This window comes from Sus scrofa, chromosome X (assembly GCF_054392235.1).
Source record: "Sus scrofa isolate SSC_HxYL_T2T_F1_AM1 chromosome X, Sscrofa_HxYL_maternal_Yorkshire_Landrace_v2.0, whole genome shotgun sequence".
NCBI classification, from domain to species: domain Eukaryota; kingdom Metazoa; phylum Chordata; class Mammalia; order Artiodactyla; family Suidae; genus Sus; species Sus scrofa.
The window spans coordinates 124,682,941-124,701,736 of record NC_139401.1 but is presented as its reverse complement, the minus strand read 5'-3'; the positions used below and the strand labels follow the sequence as shown (position 1 = coordinate 124,701,736).

General features: G+C 38.9%; 1 protein-coding gene across 37 annotated transcripts in view; it reads left to right on the top strand.

The window, feature by feature from the left end:
• The window catches only part of ATP11C (ATPase phospholipid transporting 11C), a 180,488-nt gene that overhangs the window by 81,999 nt on the left and 79,693 nt on the right, over positions 1-18,796 (top strand). For 32 of the 37 annotated variants that reach the window (XR_014835874.1, XR_014835873.1, XR_014835870.1 and 29 more), the window contains 4 exons: positions 898-1,017; positions 8,827-8,916; positions 11,447-11,527; positions 13,702-13,809. Coding sequence is in view for 19 of the 37 variants with exons in the window: in XM_085008884.1 (XP_084865010.1) it covers positions 898-1,017; positions 8,827-8,916; positions 11,447-11,527; positions 13,702-13,809 (399 nt within the window). In the remaining 18 variants the exon portion in view is untranslated. The remainder of the gene's footprint in view (positions 1-897; positions 1,018-8,826; positions 8,917-11,446; positions 11,528-13,701; positions 13,810-18,796) is intronic. The other 5 variants (XM_085008890.1, XM_085008894.1, XM_085008892.1 and 2 more) reach the window with 1 other exon arrangement.

The window sequence follows — 18,796 nt, the reverse complement described above, 5'->3', positions numbered from 1 at the left end:
TCCATGAGGATGCTGGTTCGATCAGTGGCCTCGCTCAGTGGGTTAAGGATCCAGCCTTGCGGTGAGCTGCGGTATAGGTCGCAGATATGGCTCAGATCCGGAGTTGATGTGGCTGTGGCATAAGGCCAGCAGTTGCAGTTCTGATTGGACCCCTGGCCTGGGAACCTCCAAGTGCCACAGATGTGGCCCTAAAAACTGGGGGGGGGGGGGGAAGACTATCCCAAATTTGTATAAAAAAGCATATAATCCTGATTTAAGGTAAGAAAGAAGTGAAATAAAAAGGTGAAGTAAAAATGGAGCTCAACCTTACAACTTCTAGATTCAGCAAGTCTACTTTTAAAAAACATAAAGGGTCCAACTTTTCTGTGTAGAAATAGTTGATCACAGTAGAATCATTAATAGAGGCAGCCATTCTATTCCTGTGTATATTAAACAGTTGTATTCAGAAGAAATTTGTTTTCTGCTTTCTGCTCTCTGGTAAGGAAATCAACAAGGCTGTCCTCAATAGTTGTATAATAAATTATATATTCCCAATCTGACCTTTCCTAAATTAGCCTGTTGCTGTGATGGTGATGGTTGAGATTCTGGGGATGAAAGGAAAATGACTAACAGTAAAAATATTGTTTCTCTAGGACACTTATTTCATTTTAAACATTTTAGAGTTGCAGTGTTGGCTTCGGAACAGTTGGCTCAAGCAAAACTTACTAATAATCTTCACTACGTCAGCAACTAAGAGCTTAGTGGAGTTTGAATTTCTGAACAAGGTTTTCTCCTCTCCCTACTACTTTTTCTCTCTGTAGACAACAGCCAAACATGCTTAGACAAGAATTCTGAGCTCAGTAGAAGCATGGAGAAATGTAATGAAAAACTGACTTTTTTCCTCTTTCTCTTGGTCAGTGTGCTGGAGAAGAGAAACGAGTTGGTACACGCACAGTATTTGTTGGCAATCATCCAGTTTCAGAAACAGAAGCATACATTGCACAAAAATTTTGTGATAATAGAATAGTCTCATCTAAGGTAAGTTGTTTTTTAACTCAATAGATATTCATATAGTGAGCCAGATAATGCACTTACTTTTATTTACGCTTCTGTGGAAGCTGATGCATTTATATATGTGTGCCTGGGTGTGCACTTATACCAATTGTAGACTAATGGTGGTAATTATTCCAAAAGGCAGGTTTTTTTAAAAAAGCATCACCTTGTCGTGTTATAGCTGAAAGATCATTTACTTGCCTTCCATTGTGATCCACAGTGCCTGTTGATTGTACATATCACTTGAAGCCTTAAAGTGTGCTAAAAGTAGGAATTATTTACTTGCCCAAAGCTTCTGGAATTGCCCCTAAGTGGGTGGCCTGGGTTGTAAATAATTTACATTCTTTCTGAGGCTGTTATCTTAGAATAATGTTTGTATCTCTTTCTATTCCACTGCAGGGCTTCTCAAGTACACTCCTCTTTACATTCTGTTCTGTACACTGCTTGAATAGTTAAGGGTTCCATCTCGGTAGCTGTGTTAATCATCTTACAGCATTTATTGTGTAGTACTAAAGAGTGGCCTGAAAGTCTGAGGACCTGTGTTTAAATCCTGGCCTGTGTGACCAGCTGTGTGACTTTGACCAAATTAATCTCTCAGCCTGAATGTCCCCGTCAGTGAAATGGAGCTGGTGGCCCTTATGTGAAAGTGTTCTTTGTAGTTCCTGGTATCCAGTAGTCATCATTCGACAAGTATTAGTTTCCTAATCTTTACTTTTGGCTGAACAGGTTAGGTGCTAGGTGCTGGAAGACTGAGCCACTGCTATCTCGTAGAGTGTGGCACAGATCTTGATAATTTTCCTCGCTTCCTCTGCAGCCTGGCAGGGCAGATCTAAAGTTGGTTACAGTTGGTTCACGGCATGTTGGCAAACACTGAGGACCCAAAACACAAAGTCATACCTTTCCTTTACAAACTTAGCACTTTGGGCGTGTTTGTGTGTGTGTATAATAAAACACTTTATTAGGTCAAAAGACTTTAATAGGTCAAAAAATAGTTTTGTAATGTATTAGCCAGTTTATGGCCCAGCTAAAAATACCAACAGTTAACAGCATGTCACAGGTTTGTTCTTCCCAAGTTCATAGAACAGAAGACCATAAGCTAGACCCAGCCAGCTAACTTTCTTACATCTCATAATTAGAATCATCTGGAACCATAGAGGTGGAATAGAGGTGGAAAGAAAATAGCACATATGACTTCAATCAGACCTGCCCCCTTTCTCTTTGTTAATATTTAACATTTTGGTTTTTAAACGTACATGGGATTTCTCTTTTGGGTAGTGACGCAGTACAGATTATGCTTAGCTGGAAGCGTAAGTAAAATACGGACAGAATGTGTGAAAACTATATTGCCTAGTGAGGAGTTCTTTTTGCCTATAGAACACTGTGTATATTTGGATAAAATGTCTGCTTCCTGTTTATCTTTAACCTTGTGGCAGAAAATTTATCCTCGGCTAGAAGTTTTCCATACCGTTGCCCAAATTAGTCCTTTCACTGAAAATTGTGACTCACCCTGTAGTATTCAAGAAAACAACCCATGGTAGTCTTTTGACTCAGACTCATAGGCATTATAGAACTGAAACATCCTAAGAAGTCCTCTTGTTCAACTTGCTGGCTTTCCCTTTTTTTTTTTTTTTTTTTTTTTTTGGTCTTTTTGTCTTTCTGTTTTCTAGGGCCGCTCCTGCAAGCATATGGAGGTTCCCAGGCTAGGGTCTAATCAGAGCTGTAGCCACTCGCCTACGCCAGAGCCACAGCAATGTGGGATCCGAGCCTCTTCTGTGACCTATACACCACAGTTCACGGCAACGCCGGATCCTTAACCCACTGAGCAAGGCCAGGGATTGAACCCGCGACCTCATGGCTCCTAGTCGGATTCGTTAACCACTGAGCCAAGATGGGAACTCCTCAATTTGCTGACTTTCCAAGTGGAGAAAGTAAACCCCGAATAACTCAGTGACATGGTCCCGAAGCTGAGTTAGTGATAAAGCCAGGAGCAAAACTGCTTTATAAGGTCTAGAGGCTCTGAATAAAGAGCTGTTTTCACATCTTGCTTTTTGGCCTCCTTCAGTTTTCTCTCTTCTTTGGCATCAAGTGAAATATAAAATACTTTCTAGGGAATTACTGTTTCCCATAGTGTTTTATGTAGAAGATGGTAAAGTGACTGCTAATAAAGTGATTTTTCATTGAACTAGTGATAATAGACTTTTCATCTACTAGTGATAATAGATTTGTTGCAATATACCTTGCATTTTTACATTTCAAAGAACATATAAGACTTAGTTAATTCTCAACTCTTTTTATTTTTTTTATCTTTTTAGGGCTGCACCCACAGCATATGGAAGTTCTCAGGCTAGGGGTAGGATTGAAGCTGCAGCTGCTGGCCTACACCACAGCCACAGCAATGCCAGATCTGAGCCACGTCTTTGACCTACACCACAGCTCACGGCAACGCCAGATCCTTTAACCCACTGAGCGAGGCCAGGGATCAAACCTGTGTCTTCATGGATATTAGTTGGATTCTTAACCTGCTAAGCCACAACAGAAACTCCCTTTTTTGTATTTAATAGAATATTTTTCATGTTTTGTCTAGTTTTAGTTTTACCAATAGGCAAAACAATGAAATAGGATATTCTTTTTAAATGCTCAGGATTGCATGAGCAAATAAGACTTGTCTCTGAACAGATTTGCATATACAGTATATATGTATATGTTTAAGAAACCACAGTAAATAAGTGAGCGTTTCTGCAGTGATAGACAAACACATCTCTTCTTTCTCTGTAAATATTTTGTATTTACAGTTTGTCTAGTTAACTGCTTATTACCTGATCTAGTTTTCATAAATGCTCTAGAGCAGAAAAAGAGGAATCGACTGTATACTAATTTTACAAAAAGAATGAAATCTTAATATAATGAATAGTTTAAGAGAACAGATCATAATGAAGTGATAAAGAGCTTCATTCTTGTAGGCAGAAGACCTAGATTTGAAGGTCAAGCAAGTCATTTAACCTTCCTGTGTCCCAGTTTTCTTATCTGTAAAATGGGGTTATTAACTACTAAAACTCAGAATTCTGATGAGGATAGAGTAAAGTAATCCACAGAAAGCATTTAAGCACTGTGCTTGTGCTTGGCATGAAATAAAAATTCAGTAGATGGTAGCTAATGTTACGTTTCTTTGGTGATTATTATTATTACTATAGTTCCGAGCAGTACTGTTAACTTCCTCAGTGTCATGTGTTTTGAATTTGTGGAGTGATCTCTCTTAAAAAGAGGCCTTTGGATAGTGTCTGGAGAAAAAGGGTTTCATAATTTGACTTTCTCTTCCTCACATTGCCTTTTGACTGATTGTATTTGCACCAGAATCTTCTAATTAAAAAAAAAAAAGCATACAATTTGTATGTTAGCTGCCTTCCAACTTTGTAGCAAGTGTTGATTTCCTTTCTCAAACATTCAGGATCTCTTAATTAGGTGCTTTTTGCTTATTTGTTTACAAATACCATCAGTGATGTCAGTGTATCACTGGGAATAAGTTCCCTATTAATGCAGGGAACACTGAAGATAAACACTTCGATAAAACTTCGTTTTATTTACTTAAAAAATTAGCATCCTTTTCTCATTTTGGGAACACAATACTTTCTGTAGAAAAAGTTCTCTGTAGCCTACTGTAATGCACTCAGCAGGGACCTTTGGGGATCACCAGAATTTTGTAGCTGGTACAGAACTTGGGAATCCTCTTCTGTAGCAAAAGGAGCATTGATTGTATACTGCTAGATCTTTAGGACCTTTAGCCATCATTCTAATCTGTTCTACATGTTTTTTTCCTTTAGAAATCCTGAGCTTTGGAGTTCCTGTTGTGGCTCAATGGGTTATAAATCCAACTGGTATCCATAAGGATTCAGGTTCAATCCCTGGCCTGGTCCAGAGGGCTAAGGATCTGGCTTTGATGTGAGCTATTGTGTAGTTTGCAGACTCAGCTTAGATCCCTCATTGGCTGTGGCTATGGTGTAGGCCAGCAGCTGCAGCTCCAATTTGACCCCTAGCCTGGGATATGCCGCAGGTGCAGCTGCAAAAGGGAGAATAAAAAGGTCCTGAGCCTCATCTTGAAGGCCCTTCAGTGGGGTGAGAATCAGGGAGCTCCACCTAAACTCTTTGAAACTATGCCCAAGGTTAAACTTAGTACTCCTATGTGAAAGAATGTCTTAAAATTTCCATGCTGAAATTACGCTAGCGTTTTACCTCATTTTGAAAGTCAGAACCATCAGTAGAATTTATTAGACATGTCTTTGCATCTTATTGAACTCCCTGCAGGTGCCTTTTTAACTAGAGTTATTAAATCCTTTTTTTTTTAATTTTTTTTTTTTTTTAGGGCCTCAGCCATGGCATATGGAGGATCCCAGGGTAGGGGTTGAATCAGAGCTGTAGCCACTGGCCTACGCCACAGCAACACCATATCTGAGCCGTGACTGCGACCTACACCACAGCTCACGGCAACAGCGGATCCTTAACCCACTGAGTGAGGCCACTGATGGAACCTGCATCCTCATGGATCCTAGTCAGATTTGTTTCCACTGAGCCATGGCAGAAACTCCCTAAAGTTATTAAATCCTAATGCAGTAATATTTTGGTAACTCCTTTTGCTGTTCTGAATTTATGGTAGAAAGAGTGACACTTTAAAAAAAAGAGAGAAAGTGTTGCTTGACATTGGTTGTGAAAATGAAAGCAGACTGCTGTGATGCTCAAAATTGGATTTAACACCTACATCAAGGAGAATTGATGATAAAGTGGATACCGTCATTTAGCAGAGTGAACAGTTGTTCAAGCTAGAGCTCTGCTTATTTACAACTGAGTGCTTATTTACAACTAATCTTAAACTGCAGTTATTTTGTTCCATCACATCTAAATCCCAGTAGTTAGAACAGTCAGTGCTCCCCTTCTGCTAGCTCGTTCACAATTGGTTGTTACCTTTGTTACTTTAAATAGTTACTTCTTTGTTTTTAGCTGCTCCCCTTGTTCTCCTGAAATAAAGAAATATTAGAACAAGTTACTTGGAGCTTTTGCTTCCCTATCAGCATTTTTAAGGCTAAATTGGAAAACTGTTGGACTTTGGGTAAAAACAAGTAATGTTCTAAAGCCTCCTTTTGTTTAAATATTTCAATTGAATAGACTCTCAAACTAGATTCACTTCAGCCTCCCTCCTTTAAATTAGGAAAGTTAATTATCAAAGTTGTAAGATTTTGATTTCAATTTAAATTAAGTGGTAGATATGTCGGGGAGTGACTCACGTTTTTTTCACATTAGAGGCCACATTTGTGTACTAATTATTTAATTCACTTTAATGTACATGAAACATACATTGCATACACTTGGGAAGCTGGTATTTTTCTGTGGAAACTGTCTTTAAACATGTTCTATATGTCAGGTGGTTTTTTTTTTTTTTTAAGTTTATGGTTGCACATTAAGATTGTATACAAGATCCACTTATTGACTTCTGAGCAAGAGCTTACTTATGACCAAAAAAGTCTCCATTTTCATCATTGTGTATGATACAAATGCTGTAAACATTTTCTTCCTGAGGGTCAGCATTGTTTTGGCTTGGTAGTAACCAAGTCTGAGACTCCACTTTTTAGGTAAACAAAGTCAATTTGAATAACATGGTATATATATGGCTTTACTTCATTTTCAGTTTGAATTAGACTTCTCTTAGTCTTCAATGATTTAATGTATGCTATATTGTATTTATATTGTAATAAAGAGATGAGAAGCTTAATCTGCTTTTTATTTTGTAGTTGAAGCAGTTGAGGAAATTGGCCAACACACAAATTTCGATCGAAATTTCTTGTATGCCTTGTACGTATACAACAATGTTCTAGGTGCCTAAAGGAAGCGAACTTATGATAGTTATGATATGCTCCCTGACCTCTTAGTAGTTCATGAGCTGATGAAGGAAGGAAGAGGGCATATAGCAGTAGTTTCCTATAAAGGGAATAAGAGAGCTCCTCAAGGAAGCAGTTCATTTAGTAACTTAAGACAGACACACAGTGGGGGCCTAGTAATGGCAACAGAAATGTTCCCTTTCCATGTGTTAACACCCCACAGAGGATTCTGACAGCCCCCAGTTTGTTTGTTTAATGAAAAGCCCTTTACCTAAGGAACAAAAGGTCATCAAGACAGAAGCTCAGCTGTTGTTAGCCTGCTGGTGGAGTTTAGTTTGTAGTTTTAGAAACTTGACCTTCAGTTTTCAAGACTGTATGTGCTGATCTGAACTACGGCAGCTTCAAAGTGACTGGATCAGTGGTTTTGACCCCTTTTATTTTTGGTTGTAAGCTGCCTTGGAATCTGAAAACTGTGGACTCTCTTCTCCCAAGTGATGTACATCCACACATAATTATGCACTTCACTTTGAATGGGCTTCCCCAAGGCACTTCTGTGAACCCTAGGGGAAAAACTTTCTAGGCTGGCTGTTGGTTGTAATGTAGCTCTTTCACCAAATATGTTTGCTTCCATGCATCTTCATGTTCTTGGTATTCGCTGAACCTTGGGCCCATATACCTTTTAAAAAAAGAACGTAGTAGTAAATCCCCATCTATTGTATTGTGCTCTGCAACCTCAGCCTTTTCACTCACCTTACCTAATTTAGTGGATATTTTCTCACATATGGAAACCGTGCAAGTATAAATTTAGATCGTTAGGTTAAGAAACAGTTCTTTCTTTCTAGTTCCCAGTCTTCTTTGCTAAGACATCTAGAAAATCCAGCTTCTTCTGGTGATTTTAAAATGACCTTGTCCTTGAACAGGAGAAAGTCTATGTGATTTGACAGTTGGCTCAAGAGTTTTCTCCTCCTGCTCACGTACAATTTAGCATAGAAACTTTAACCTGTTACCGGTTACCAAAGCAGAGGGTGGTATGTTGTTGATTAAAACGAAAGCCCTCTGTTACCCAAATGTATGTGTATGCCTCAGTGGTCACGGAGGTAGGAGGCATTGGTGGGGATGGAATTATAGCTGTGATGATGGTCAAGACTGCAGAGGTTAGCTGAGACAAAAGAATTAAATTGTTCGTTCATTCATCCAACTAATGTATTGAGTGTCTCTGCCAGGCACTGTGCTAGGTATTGAGGGAAAAGTATAAAAAGATCAACAGTCTACCCTTAGAGAACTCATTGCCTATTGAGAGAGAAATTTTAATTTAAAAAATACATAAGAGTTCCTGTCATAGCTTAGCAGAAACGAATCCGATTAGGAACCATGAGGTTGTGGGTTTGATCCCTGGCCTCGCTCAGTGGGTTAAGGATCCGGCGTTGCTGCGAGCTGTGGTGTAGGTCACAGACACGGTTCGGATCCCGCATTGCTGTGGCTCTGGTGTAGCCTGGCAGCTACAGCTCCGATTAGACCCCTAGCCTAGGAACCTCCATATGCCGTGCGTGTGGCCCTCAAAAGACAAAAAATTTAAAAAATAATAAAAAATACATACACACATACAATCATTCACTGAAATGAGTGTTATCATGTAAGTACAGGATGATAGGAGAGCACATAATAGGAAAGCTAATTTAGATCAGGTCAGGGAAAGCAAAGCTGTGGAGTTAGATGGCCCAATTGGAATGATCCAAGTGAAAACTTTATTCCTGAAAAGGGGGTATATATGCTATACCTCTAAGTATATGCTTACTCCTATGTATGAGGTTTGGGTTTTAACATACTTTCAAAGTGTTGTGATAATTTGCAATCAAGAGTCATTATCATTAATTAGGACTTTTCAAATTTCCTTTCTGATAATCTTTTTTTTTTTCTTCCTTCCTTACAGTATACACTTTGGAATTTCCTCCCAAAGAATCTGTTTGAACAGTTTAGGAGAATTGCAAATTTTTATTTTCTCATCATTTTCCTTGTACAGGTAAAAAGCTCCATTAGAAACTTAATTACTTCCAGCAAATTTTCAATCCATTTGTAACCTTAAAATGCCCTGTGATTAAAAAGTTGTTTCAGGGCTTATTATAATAAGACTTTTTAAAGTACTAATGTTATATTTTAAGATATATATGAGTTTATATACTTATAAAGTAGTTCGTTTACTAGAAAACTTATTGAGGCTTTGTTACTATTTTTCAAACTTTCATGAATTGTGTATTTTTGTTCATCCTAGAGGGGCATGTATTGTGTGCTATTAAATACAATGTTATATATCCAAACTGAAAATAGTTCAAAATAATTGTTCTACTTGTTAAACATTAGTTTCAGTTTAATTGAAAATTTATCACTTACCTTTCTGGCCACTAGTTTTGCTCTTTTTCATTTATTTACTTTAAGGATGAAATCTGGTACATTGATCTGCTTCTTTCTCTGTGTTCTTGCTAATGTTTTGTGTTTAAATTTTAGACATTTTAAATTGCATTAAATTGCATCTTCCATCTTTAAGTCTATAAGCTATTAAAATCTTTCCTTTACCAAAATTACCCCCTGAAAATTTCACTACGTTGAAGGTACTTTTTTTTCTCATTTCTTTTTTTTAAATGAAGCAGAAACATCCCAATAAAATTGCTCGAATTCCTTGTTGATGTTAAATGCTTCTGTTTATTCACTTTGAGGCTTTGAGCAAATGGTACTATAATTCAGTTTATCCCTGCAACTTAAAACCAGTCTGGGAGTTCCCGTCGTGGCACAGTGGTTAACGAATCCGACTAGGAACCATGAGGTTGAGGGTTCGATCCCTGCCCTTGCTCAGTGGGTCAAGGTTCCGGCGTTGCCGTGAGCTGTGGTGTAGGTCGCAGACGCGGCTCGGATCCTGCGTTGCTGTGGCTCTGGTGTAGGCCGGCAGCTGCAGCTCCGATTCAACCCCTAGCCTGGGAACCTCCATGTGCCGCAGGAGTGGCCCAAGAAATGGCAAAAAGACAAAAAAAAAAACAAAAACAAAACAGTCTGGGTTGTGTTGTGGTGAAGAGCCAATTTCAATCTTGAATGATGGGGCATTTCAAAAGGAGCTCCCCCAGATCGATGGTAAGATGTCTTAACAGAATAGCAAACTGCATAAAAGATTATGCTCACAAGAGTCATTCCAGTTGGTGTGCAGCACATTTCAGTTCAGTTCATCAAGCACCTACTGTGTGCCAGGCAGTGATCCAGATAACAAAGATTTTAGCAAAGTACAATAAAGATCAAGATATAGTCATTCTATCCAGAAGGAGTTTATGCTATAGCCAAAAAGATAGTCATATATTCATTGAATGTAACAAAAGTCATAAAACTAGCATGAGCAAAATGCTATAGGAGATACTGTGGAAGTTGTATGGTTTTTCTACCCAAGAGAAGTTTGAGAAGACTTAGAATTGAGCCTCAAAGGAGTAGAGAGAGTTTACCTGAAGAATCCAGACTGCTATCTCAGCCTATGCAAAAAGGCATGGAGCCATGTAAAAGGAAATTGAACTCATGGTCCTCTGCCCTCAAATCCAGTTCTCTTTCAGGATTTCCTCTGTCAGCAAATGACAGCAGCATCCACCCAGATACTTGGAAGACATCTTAAATCACCCCTTGCAAGAAATTCCTTAACCAGTCCTACCATTTTTGCTTCGCAAATATCTCTTGGAACTTCTTTCCGTATCTGCTGCTACCAACCTTGTCCAAGCGAATTCTTTCCACCTCGATTGCTCTAGGAGCCTCCTAAATGGACTCCCTGCCTCCACTTTTGTTCCCTTCCATTCCATTTTCCACAAAGCAATGAGGAGGACCTTTTCAAAATGTGGTTCTGTTCTTGTGACCTCTCCCTGCCTAAAAGCTTCAATTATTTCCCACTGTTTGTGAGATAAAGAATGCACTTTAGCCTAGAGAGCCCTGCTGGGTCTGGCCCCCTTCTCCCTCTCCAGCTCCATTTCAACACCAGACTGTCTTGCCACTGGCTTCCTTCATTTCCTTACAGGGCCACACTCCTTACCATAGAGACCTTGTATACACTTTTCACTGTGCCTGGAAAGCCTTCCCTTCCGTCTGGTGACCTTCTGTTTACTCTTCAAATCTCAGCTTCTCACTTGTTTTAATGTCTGGTTCTCACTGTAAGCTGCCACCTGTATGAGGGCAGGGACTTTTCTCCATCTTGTTTAAAATAAAGCAGCATCTCTAGGGCCTGACCGATAATAGCACAAAGGCTGACAGAATGGTGCTCAACAAATAGATGGCAAATGAATGGATATATTTCAGTAAAGGGATTAATCCAAGCTAGGATGAAAACTAAGCCTAAATTTAGAACTATTTTCTTTAACTGCTGTGTGGATTGTTTTCATCTTAATGAAAGTTATTCACCCTGCTACCAGAATATACTTTGACTGCATTTCTGTCTGAAATTCTGCATTTCTGTCTGAAATGTTTGTAGCATGTAATGTCTCGTATGAGGTAATGTCTTGTTATTTTACTTTTGATTTAATTGCTTTACCTAGGTCACAGTAGACACACCAACTAGCCCAGTTACCAGTGGACTTCCACTTTTCTTTGTTATAACTGTTACAGCCATCAAACAGGTAAATTTCTAACTTACAGTTATGCTTGCATTTCAGTCCTGTCTGATTCGAATTTCATTGTCAAAGGCTCTTTTTCACATTTATATAGAATGGGTATCCTTGATAAATTTAGTTCATATTTGGTTCTTATTGAAAATCATTAAAATAATTGTAAAGTGCATCTTTAATTGCTTTGTTCCCTTCTTCCTCAATATTTGTGTGTAGGGGCATATAACCCTAAAGGAGAGTAGGTACAAGGTACAGCTCAGCCAAGAAAATCGAGGTGAATTTTTAAGGTTTATTATATTTTTCTTTTTATATTTTTCAATATGCTATGTCTATCTGAAAAAATACCATTTTAGTGGCTTTCTTTTTTTCTTTTTTGCTACATGCGTGGCATGTGGAAGTTCACTGCCCAAGGATCGAACCTGTGCCACAGCAATGACCTAAGCCGCTGCAGCAACAGCACCAGATCCTTAAAATGCCAAACCACAAGAGAGCTCCCCTAGTGGACCTTTTAAGTGGTGGTCTGTAATAGAGAACTCAAGCATAACTACTTTAATTTGTTGTCTTTCCCAGTGCTACTGAAGAGGGTGGTTGGTAGAAGAGACTTTTTTATTGTTTTTTATGAAAGCTGACACCTGCCATGATTTATGATAGTGCCTTTGAAAAATTCCAAATGAAATTGCAAATAGAAACGGAGGTAAAGGGGTAAATTAGCAGTGTTTATCATGTACTGTCAGGTTACAAACATAGAGTACTTTAAAAAGTGTCCCAGAGAACCAAATGACAGTTTGCTTAACAGTATTGGGAACATGGTTACCTCTCTTCTTGGGGTTATCTGGTCTTCTATCTTGACTACCAGGAACTGCAAGGATATTTTATCAAGTGCTTGGTTGCTAAATAAAGACTATTGGAATGTTATTTCCCTTAGGCTGTTAGGATTATTTTCCCTAACACAGAATTGCTAGTTCCAAGAATGGCCTGTATGGGTTTCAGAAGCTCTTACTGATTCATTTTATTCTCAGTACTAGTTCATGTTAGGGCCTTTCTTTCCTCACTCACATCACAGAAAGTACCATATGAAGTGATAGCCTAGCATTGCCACAAAGAAGGACAGACTAGGAATGAATATATAGCACCTGAGAAAAAAGGGAATGGTGATGAAGAGATTTTTCTCCAACAGTTGTATTTGAAAAGGTATAATCATTATAAAGAAAAAAACCAGCAAAGTGATGTTAAAAAAAGAAGGATGTCACTCTCAAACAAATGAATATCCTCTACCCTTACTTCTTTTGGGTCAGATTTACTCTAGACCAAAGAAAACCCAAAGAAAAATGAACTCTGATTACTTTTAGCTCTAAAATATGAACACCATTTATATTTTCCTTTTGTCACCAAGTCAGTGGAGAAAGTTAACTGTTGATCTCTAAAACTTAGTATAGATTCTGTTCCAAAATAATCCGACTTGCCTTTTCTAGTCTCTGTCCCTGGGGAAGAAAGGATCACTCCACTAGTCTATTATTGAAGAACATGGTGATGTGATTTGGGCTGTAAGAAAATAAAGCCTAGAAAAAAATTTTTTTTCAAATTAAAAATGAGAGAAAATTGGAGTTCCCATTGGGGCTCAGCAGGTTAAGAACCCAACTAGTATCCGTGAGGATATGGGTTCAGTCCCTGGCCTTGCTCAGTGGGTTAAAGATCCAGTGCTGCTGCAACCTACAGCGTGGGTCACAGATGCAGCTTGGATCCTGTGTTGCTGTGGTTGTGGTGTAGGCCTGCAGTTGCAGCTCCGCTTTGACCCCTAGCCCAGGAACTTCCATATGCTGCAGGTGCAGCCCTAAAAAGAAAAAAAAAGGATTAACTTGAACAAAAGCAGAATTAGACAAATAAATCATAGTGTTTCACAGTTGAAGAATATTAAGGCTGTAATGCCTGTGTTTTTATTAATACTTATCTATAGAATAGGGGGGAACCTTTTAATGCAATAAAGCTATTTACCTAAGGGATATTTAGAAAGCGTATATTAGTTCTTCCTGCAAAAATTTAGTGTTTTCTCTTTAGCATTCTGAGTTGAAATTAATACTCTAAGTATAAATATCTGCTGGTGACTCTTGGAAGGGATTATAGAAACTTATTAACAACTTTACTTCATTATGTAAGCTTGATTATGTCGTTATTTTTATCCTCCTTAGGGATATGAGGACTGGCTGAGACACAGAGCAGACAATGAAGTCAACAAGAGCACTGTTTACATTATTGAAAATGCAAAACGAGTAAGAAAAGAAAGTGAAAAAATCAAGGTATTAAGTTTTATAGTTCATTTTTTTTTAATTAGTAAGAAAACATTTTAAAAGGTACAGTTCAGTGGCACTTTGTACATTCACGGTACTGTGCCGTCAACACTTTCTAGTTACAGAACATTTCACCACCCCAAAAGGGGAAACCCTCATGGCTGTTAAGTAGTCGTGCTGCATTCCTCCTTCACCCAGGCCCTGGCAACCACTCACCTTTTGTCCCTGTGGGTTTACCTAGTCTAGATATTTCTTTTTTTTCTTTTTTTTTTTTCTTTTTTTTGGGGGGTCCATACCTGCAGCATGTGGAAGTTCCCTGGCTGGGGGCTGAATCAGATCTGCAGCTGTCAGCCCGTGCCAGAGCCACAGCAATGTGGGACCCAAGCTACGTCTAGGACTTACACCACAACTCATGGCAACGCCAGATCCTTAATCCACTGAGCAAGGCCAGGAATTGAACCCTAGTCCTCATGGATACTAGTTGGGTTCATTACTGCTGAGCCACAACTGGAACTCCTTATTGTAGATATTTCATGTAAGTGGAATCATACACTATGTGGCCTTTATTTATGTCTGACTTCTCTCACTTATTGTTATGATCTTGAGGTTCATGTTGTGGCATGCATCGGTACCTCATTCTTTTTTATGATTGAATAATACTGCATCAGATGGCTATACCACATTTTGTTTATCCATTCATCAATTGATGGACATGTGGCTTGTTTCCACCTTTTATATCCACCAGCAGTGTATGATAGCTCCAAAGTATTGTTATTTTTCAATATCTTGGGCAGTTTAATTTTTTATTCAAATTAATCATTATTCATTATTACCCAATAAGATTCCTGTTGATAAGATTTTACACTTGTCTACATCAAATAATATTTTTTTGTTCCCAGTAGATTTTATTTTAATATAATAAACTTTACTTTTTAGAGCAGTTTTAAGTTCACAGCACAATTGAGGAGAAATTATGGAGTTCACACATACCCCCTTAGCCCACACAGGCACAACCTTCCTCACACTCCATTTCCCCCACCAGATTGGCATATTTGTTATAATCAATTGAACCTCTAATGACGTATCACTCTCATCCAAAGTCCATAGTTTAGGTTAGGGTTTACTCTTGGTGCTGTACATTTAGCGAGTCTAGACCAATGTATAATGAAATAAGTCAGCCATTACAGTATCATAGAATCATTGCACTGCCGTAATCATCCTCTGTGTTCTGCCTGATGCTTCCTCCCTCCAACCCCCAGTAATGACTCTTCTTTTTACTGTCTCCATAGTTTTGCCTTTTTCATAATGTTATATAGTTAAAATCACACAGTATGTAGTTTTTTCACTTAGTAAGAGGCATTTAAGTTTCCTCCATGTTTTCATGGCTTGATAGCTCATTTCATTTTAGCACTGAATAATATTCCATTGTCTAGATATAGCAGTTTATTTACCCATTCACTTACTGAAGGATATCTTGGTTGCTTCCGAGTTTTGGCTGTTATGAATAAAACTGCTAAAAAACATCCGTGTGCAGGTTTTCGTGTGGATATAAGGTTTCATTTCATTTTGGTAAACACCAAGGAATGTTATTACTGCATCATATGGTAAGAGCCTGTTTAGTTTTTTAAGAAACTTACAGGCTCTCTCCATCATGGTTACATTTTGCATTCCCATCAGCAGTGAGTGAGAGTTCCTATTGCTCCCCATCCTGGCCAGCATTTGTAGTTAGTATTCTATATTTTGGCCATTCTTTTGAGTAGATAGGGGTATCTCATTTCTGTCTTAATTTGCAATTCCCTAACGACACATGGTGTTGAACATATTTTCCTATGGTTACGTGCCAGTTCAATATCTTCTTTGGTGAGGTGTCTGTTAGGTCTTTTGCCCATTTTTTAATCAGATTGTTCATTTTAATATAGTTGAGGTTTTAATAGTTTTAGTGTATTTTGGATAACAGTCCTTTATCAGATGTATCTTTCATAAATATTTTATCCTAGTTTCAATTTTTGTTTTATTTGGTTATGGAATAAAAAAACTTGTTAACACTAAATTTACTGTCTTAGCTATCTTTAAATATACAGTTCAATAGTGTTAAGTATGTTAACATTGTAGTACAACAATTTTCTAGAACCTTTTCATTTTATAACACTAAAATTCTGTATCCACTAAACACCAATTTGCCCTGCCTCTAGCCCTTGGTGAATGAATACTTTTCTACTTTCTGTTTCTATTACTTGGACTACTTTAGACAGATACTTCCTGTGAGAGGTATCTGCTCTTTTTGACTGGCTTATTTCACTTAGCATAGTATCTTCAAAATTCGTCTATGTTGTATATCATATGACAGGATTTCCCGCCCCCCCTCTTTTTTCCGTCTTTTTGCCTTTTTGAGGGCTGCTCTCGCGGCATATGGAGATTCCCAGGCTAGGGGTCGAATCAGAGCTGTAACCACCGGCCTACACCAGAGCCCCAGCAATGCAGGGGTCCAAGCTGCATCTGCGACCTACACCACAGCTCACGGCAACGCCGGGTCCTTAACCCACTGAGCAAGGGCAGGGATCGAACCCGCAACCTCATGGTTCCTAGTCAGATTCGTTAACCTCTGCGCCACGACAGGAACTCCAGGATCTCCCCATTTTTAAGGCTACGTAATAATCCATTGCATGTATATACCACACTTTCTTTATTCATCCATTGGTGGACTTTTGGGTTGGGCTAAAAGGATAAAGATGGCCTCCTTGGTTTTGGTGTGAGCAACTTAGGTGCATTGCCTAGTGCTGTTAAACAAAATGCTGGTGCTATTAAATACTATGGAGAAGACTGGGTTTGGGGACAGGGGTAGGAGTGAAGGGAAATCAGGAATTCGGTTTGGGCCATGTTAATTTTGAGATTCCTATTAGACAGCCAGATGGAATTGTCAAACCCAGAGCTCAGAGGAGATGTTTTAGGTAGAAATAGAAATTTGGATGGAGTCACAGGAAACACAGAGAAGAGAAATAGGAACTGAGGAATTGCAATGGAAAAACAGTTATTGGAGTTCCCACTGTGGCTCAATGGAAACAAACCTGACTGGTATCCATGAGGACGTAGGTTGGATCCCTGGCCTTATTCAGTGAGTTAAAGATCCGGCATTGCCATGAGCTGTGGTGTAGGTCTCAGACGCAGCTCTGATCCCACATTGCTGTGGCTGTGGCGTAGGATGGCAGCTGCAGCTCCGATTTGACCGCTAGCCGGCCCTAGAAGGACAAAAAAAAAAAAAAAAAAAAAACCACAGTTATTTGTAAAGGAAAGAATATGGGTTTTGGTATTAGAAATATTGGAAGAGTTTCTCCAGGTTTACTGATTATTTCCATTGTGTATCCAGTCCACTGATAAGCCCATTGAGGAAATCTTTATCTCTGATATCATGTTTTTCTTCTTGTCCTTTTTTTTCTTTTTTTGGGGCTGTACCCTCAAAATGTGGAAGTTAAGACACATGGAGGCTATGGCAGTGAAAACGCTGGATCCTCAACTGTTAGGCCACCAGGGAGTTCCCTGATATCATGTTTTTCATTTCTAACTTTTTTTTATTACTCAAATGAATTTATCACATCTGTAGTTGTATAATCATCATCACAATCCAATTCCACAGGATTTCCATCCCACAGCCCAAGCACATCCCCTCCCCCCCCCCAAACTGTCTCCTCCTGAGACAATAAGTTTTTCAATGTCTGTGAGGCAGCATCTGTTCTGCAAAGAAGTTCCGTCTGTCCTTTTTTCAGATTCCACATGTCAGTGAAAGCATTGGATGTTGGTGTCTCATTGTATGGCTGACTTCACTTAGCATGATACTTTCCAGGTCCATCCATGTTGCAAAAAATGCTGGTATTTCGTTCTTTTTAATGGCTGAGTAATATTCCATTGTGTATATGTACCGCATCTTCTTTAGCCACTCCTCTGTCATTGGACATTTAGGTTGTTTCCATGTCTTGGCTATGGTAAATAGTGCCCCAATGAACATTGGAGTACATGTGTCTTTGCGAGTCATGGTTTTCTCTGGATAGATGCCCAGGAGTGGGATTGCTGGATCAGATGGTAGTTCTATGTTTAGTTTTCTGAGGAATCTCCATACTGTTTTCCACAGTGGTTGCACCGATTTACAATCCCACCAACAGTGTACTAGGGTTCCTTTTTCTCCACCCCCTCTCCAGCACTTATTGTTTGTAGACTTTTGGATGATGGCCATTCTGGCTGGTGGAAGGTGGTACCTCAGAGTGGTTTTGATTTGCATCTCTCTAATCATGAGTGATGTTGAACATCCTTTCATGTGTTTCTTGGCCATCTGTATGTCTTCTTTGGAGAACTGTCTGTTTAGATCTTCTGCCCATGTTTTGATGGGGTTGTTTGTTTTTTTGGTATGGAGCTGCAGAATGTGTTTGTAAATTTTGGAGATTAATCCCTTGTCTGTCGATTCCCTTGCATATATTTTCTCCCATTCTGTGAGTTGTCTTTCGTTTTGTTTAGGGTTTCCTTTGCTGTGCAGAAACTTGAAGTTTGATTAGGTCCCATTTGTTTATTTTTGTTTTTATTGTCAATACTCTGAAAGGTGGATCTGAGAAGATGTTGCTGTCGTTTATGTCAGAGAGTGTTTGGCCTATGTTTTCCTCTAAGAGTTTTATAGTGTCTGGTCTTATATCTAGGTCTTTAATCCACTTGGAGTTTATTTTTGTGTATGGTGTTAGGGAGTGTTCTAATTTCATTCTTTTCCATGAGGCTGTCCAGTTTTCCCAGCACCCCTTATTGAACAAGCTGTCCTTTCTCCATTGTATATCCTTGCCTCCTTTGTTATAGATTAGTTGGCTGTAGGTGCGTGGGTTTAATTCTGGGCTTTCTATCCTGTTCCACTGATCTATATTTCGGTCTTTGTGCCAGTACTATACAGTTTTGATGATTGTTGCATTGTAGTATAGTCTGAAGTCTGGGAGCCTGATTCCTCCAGTTCCATTTTTCTTTTTCA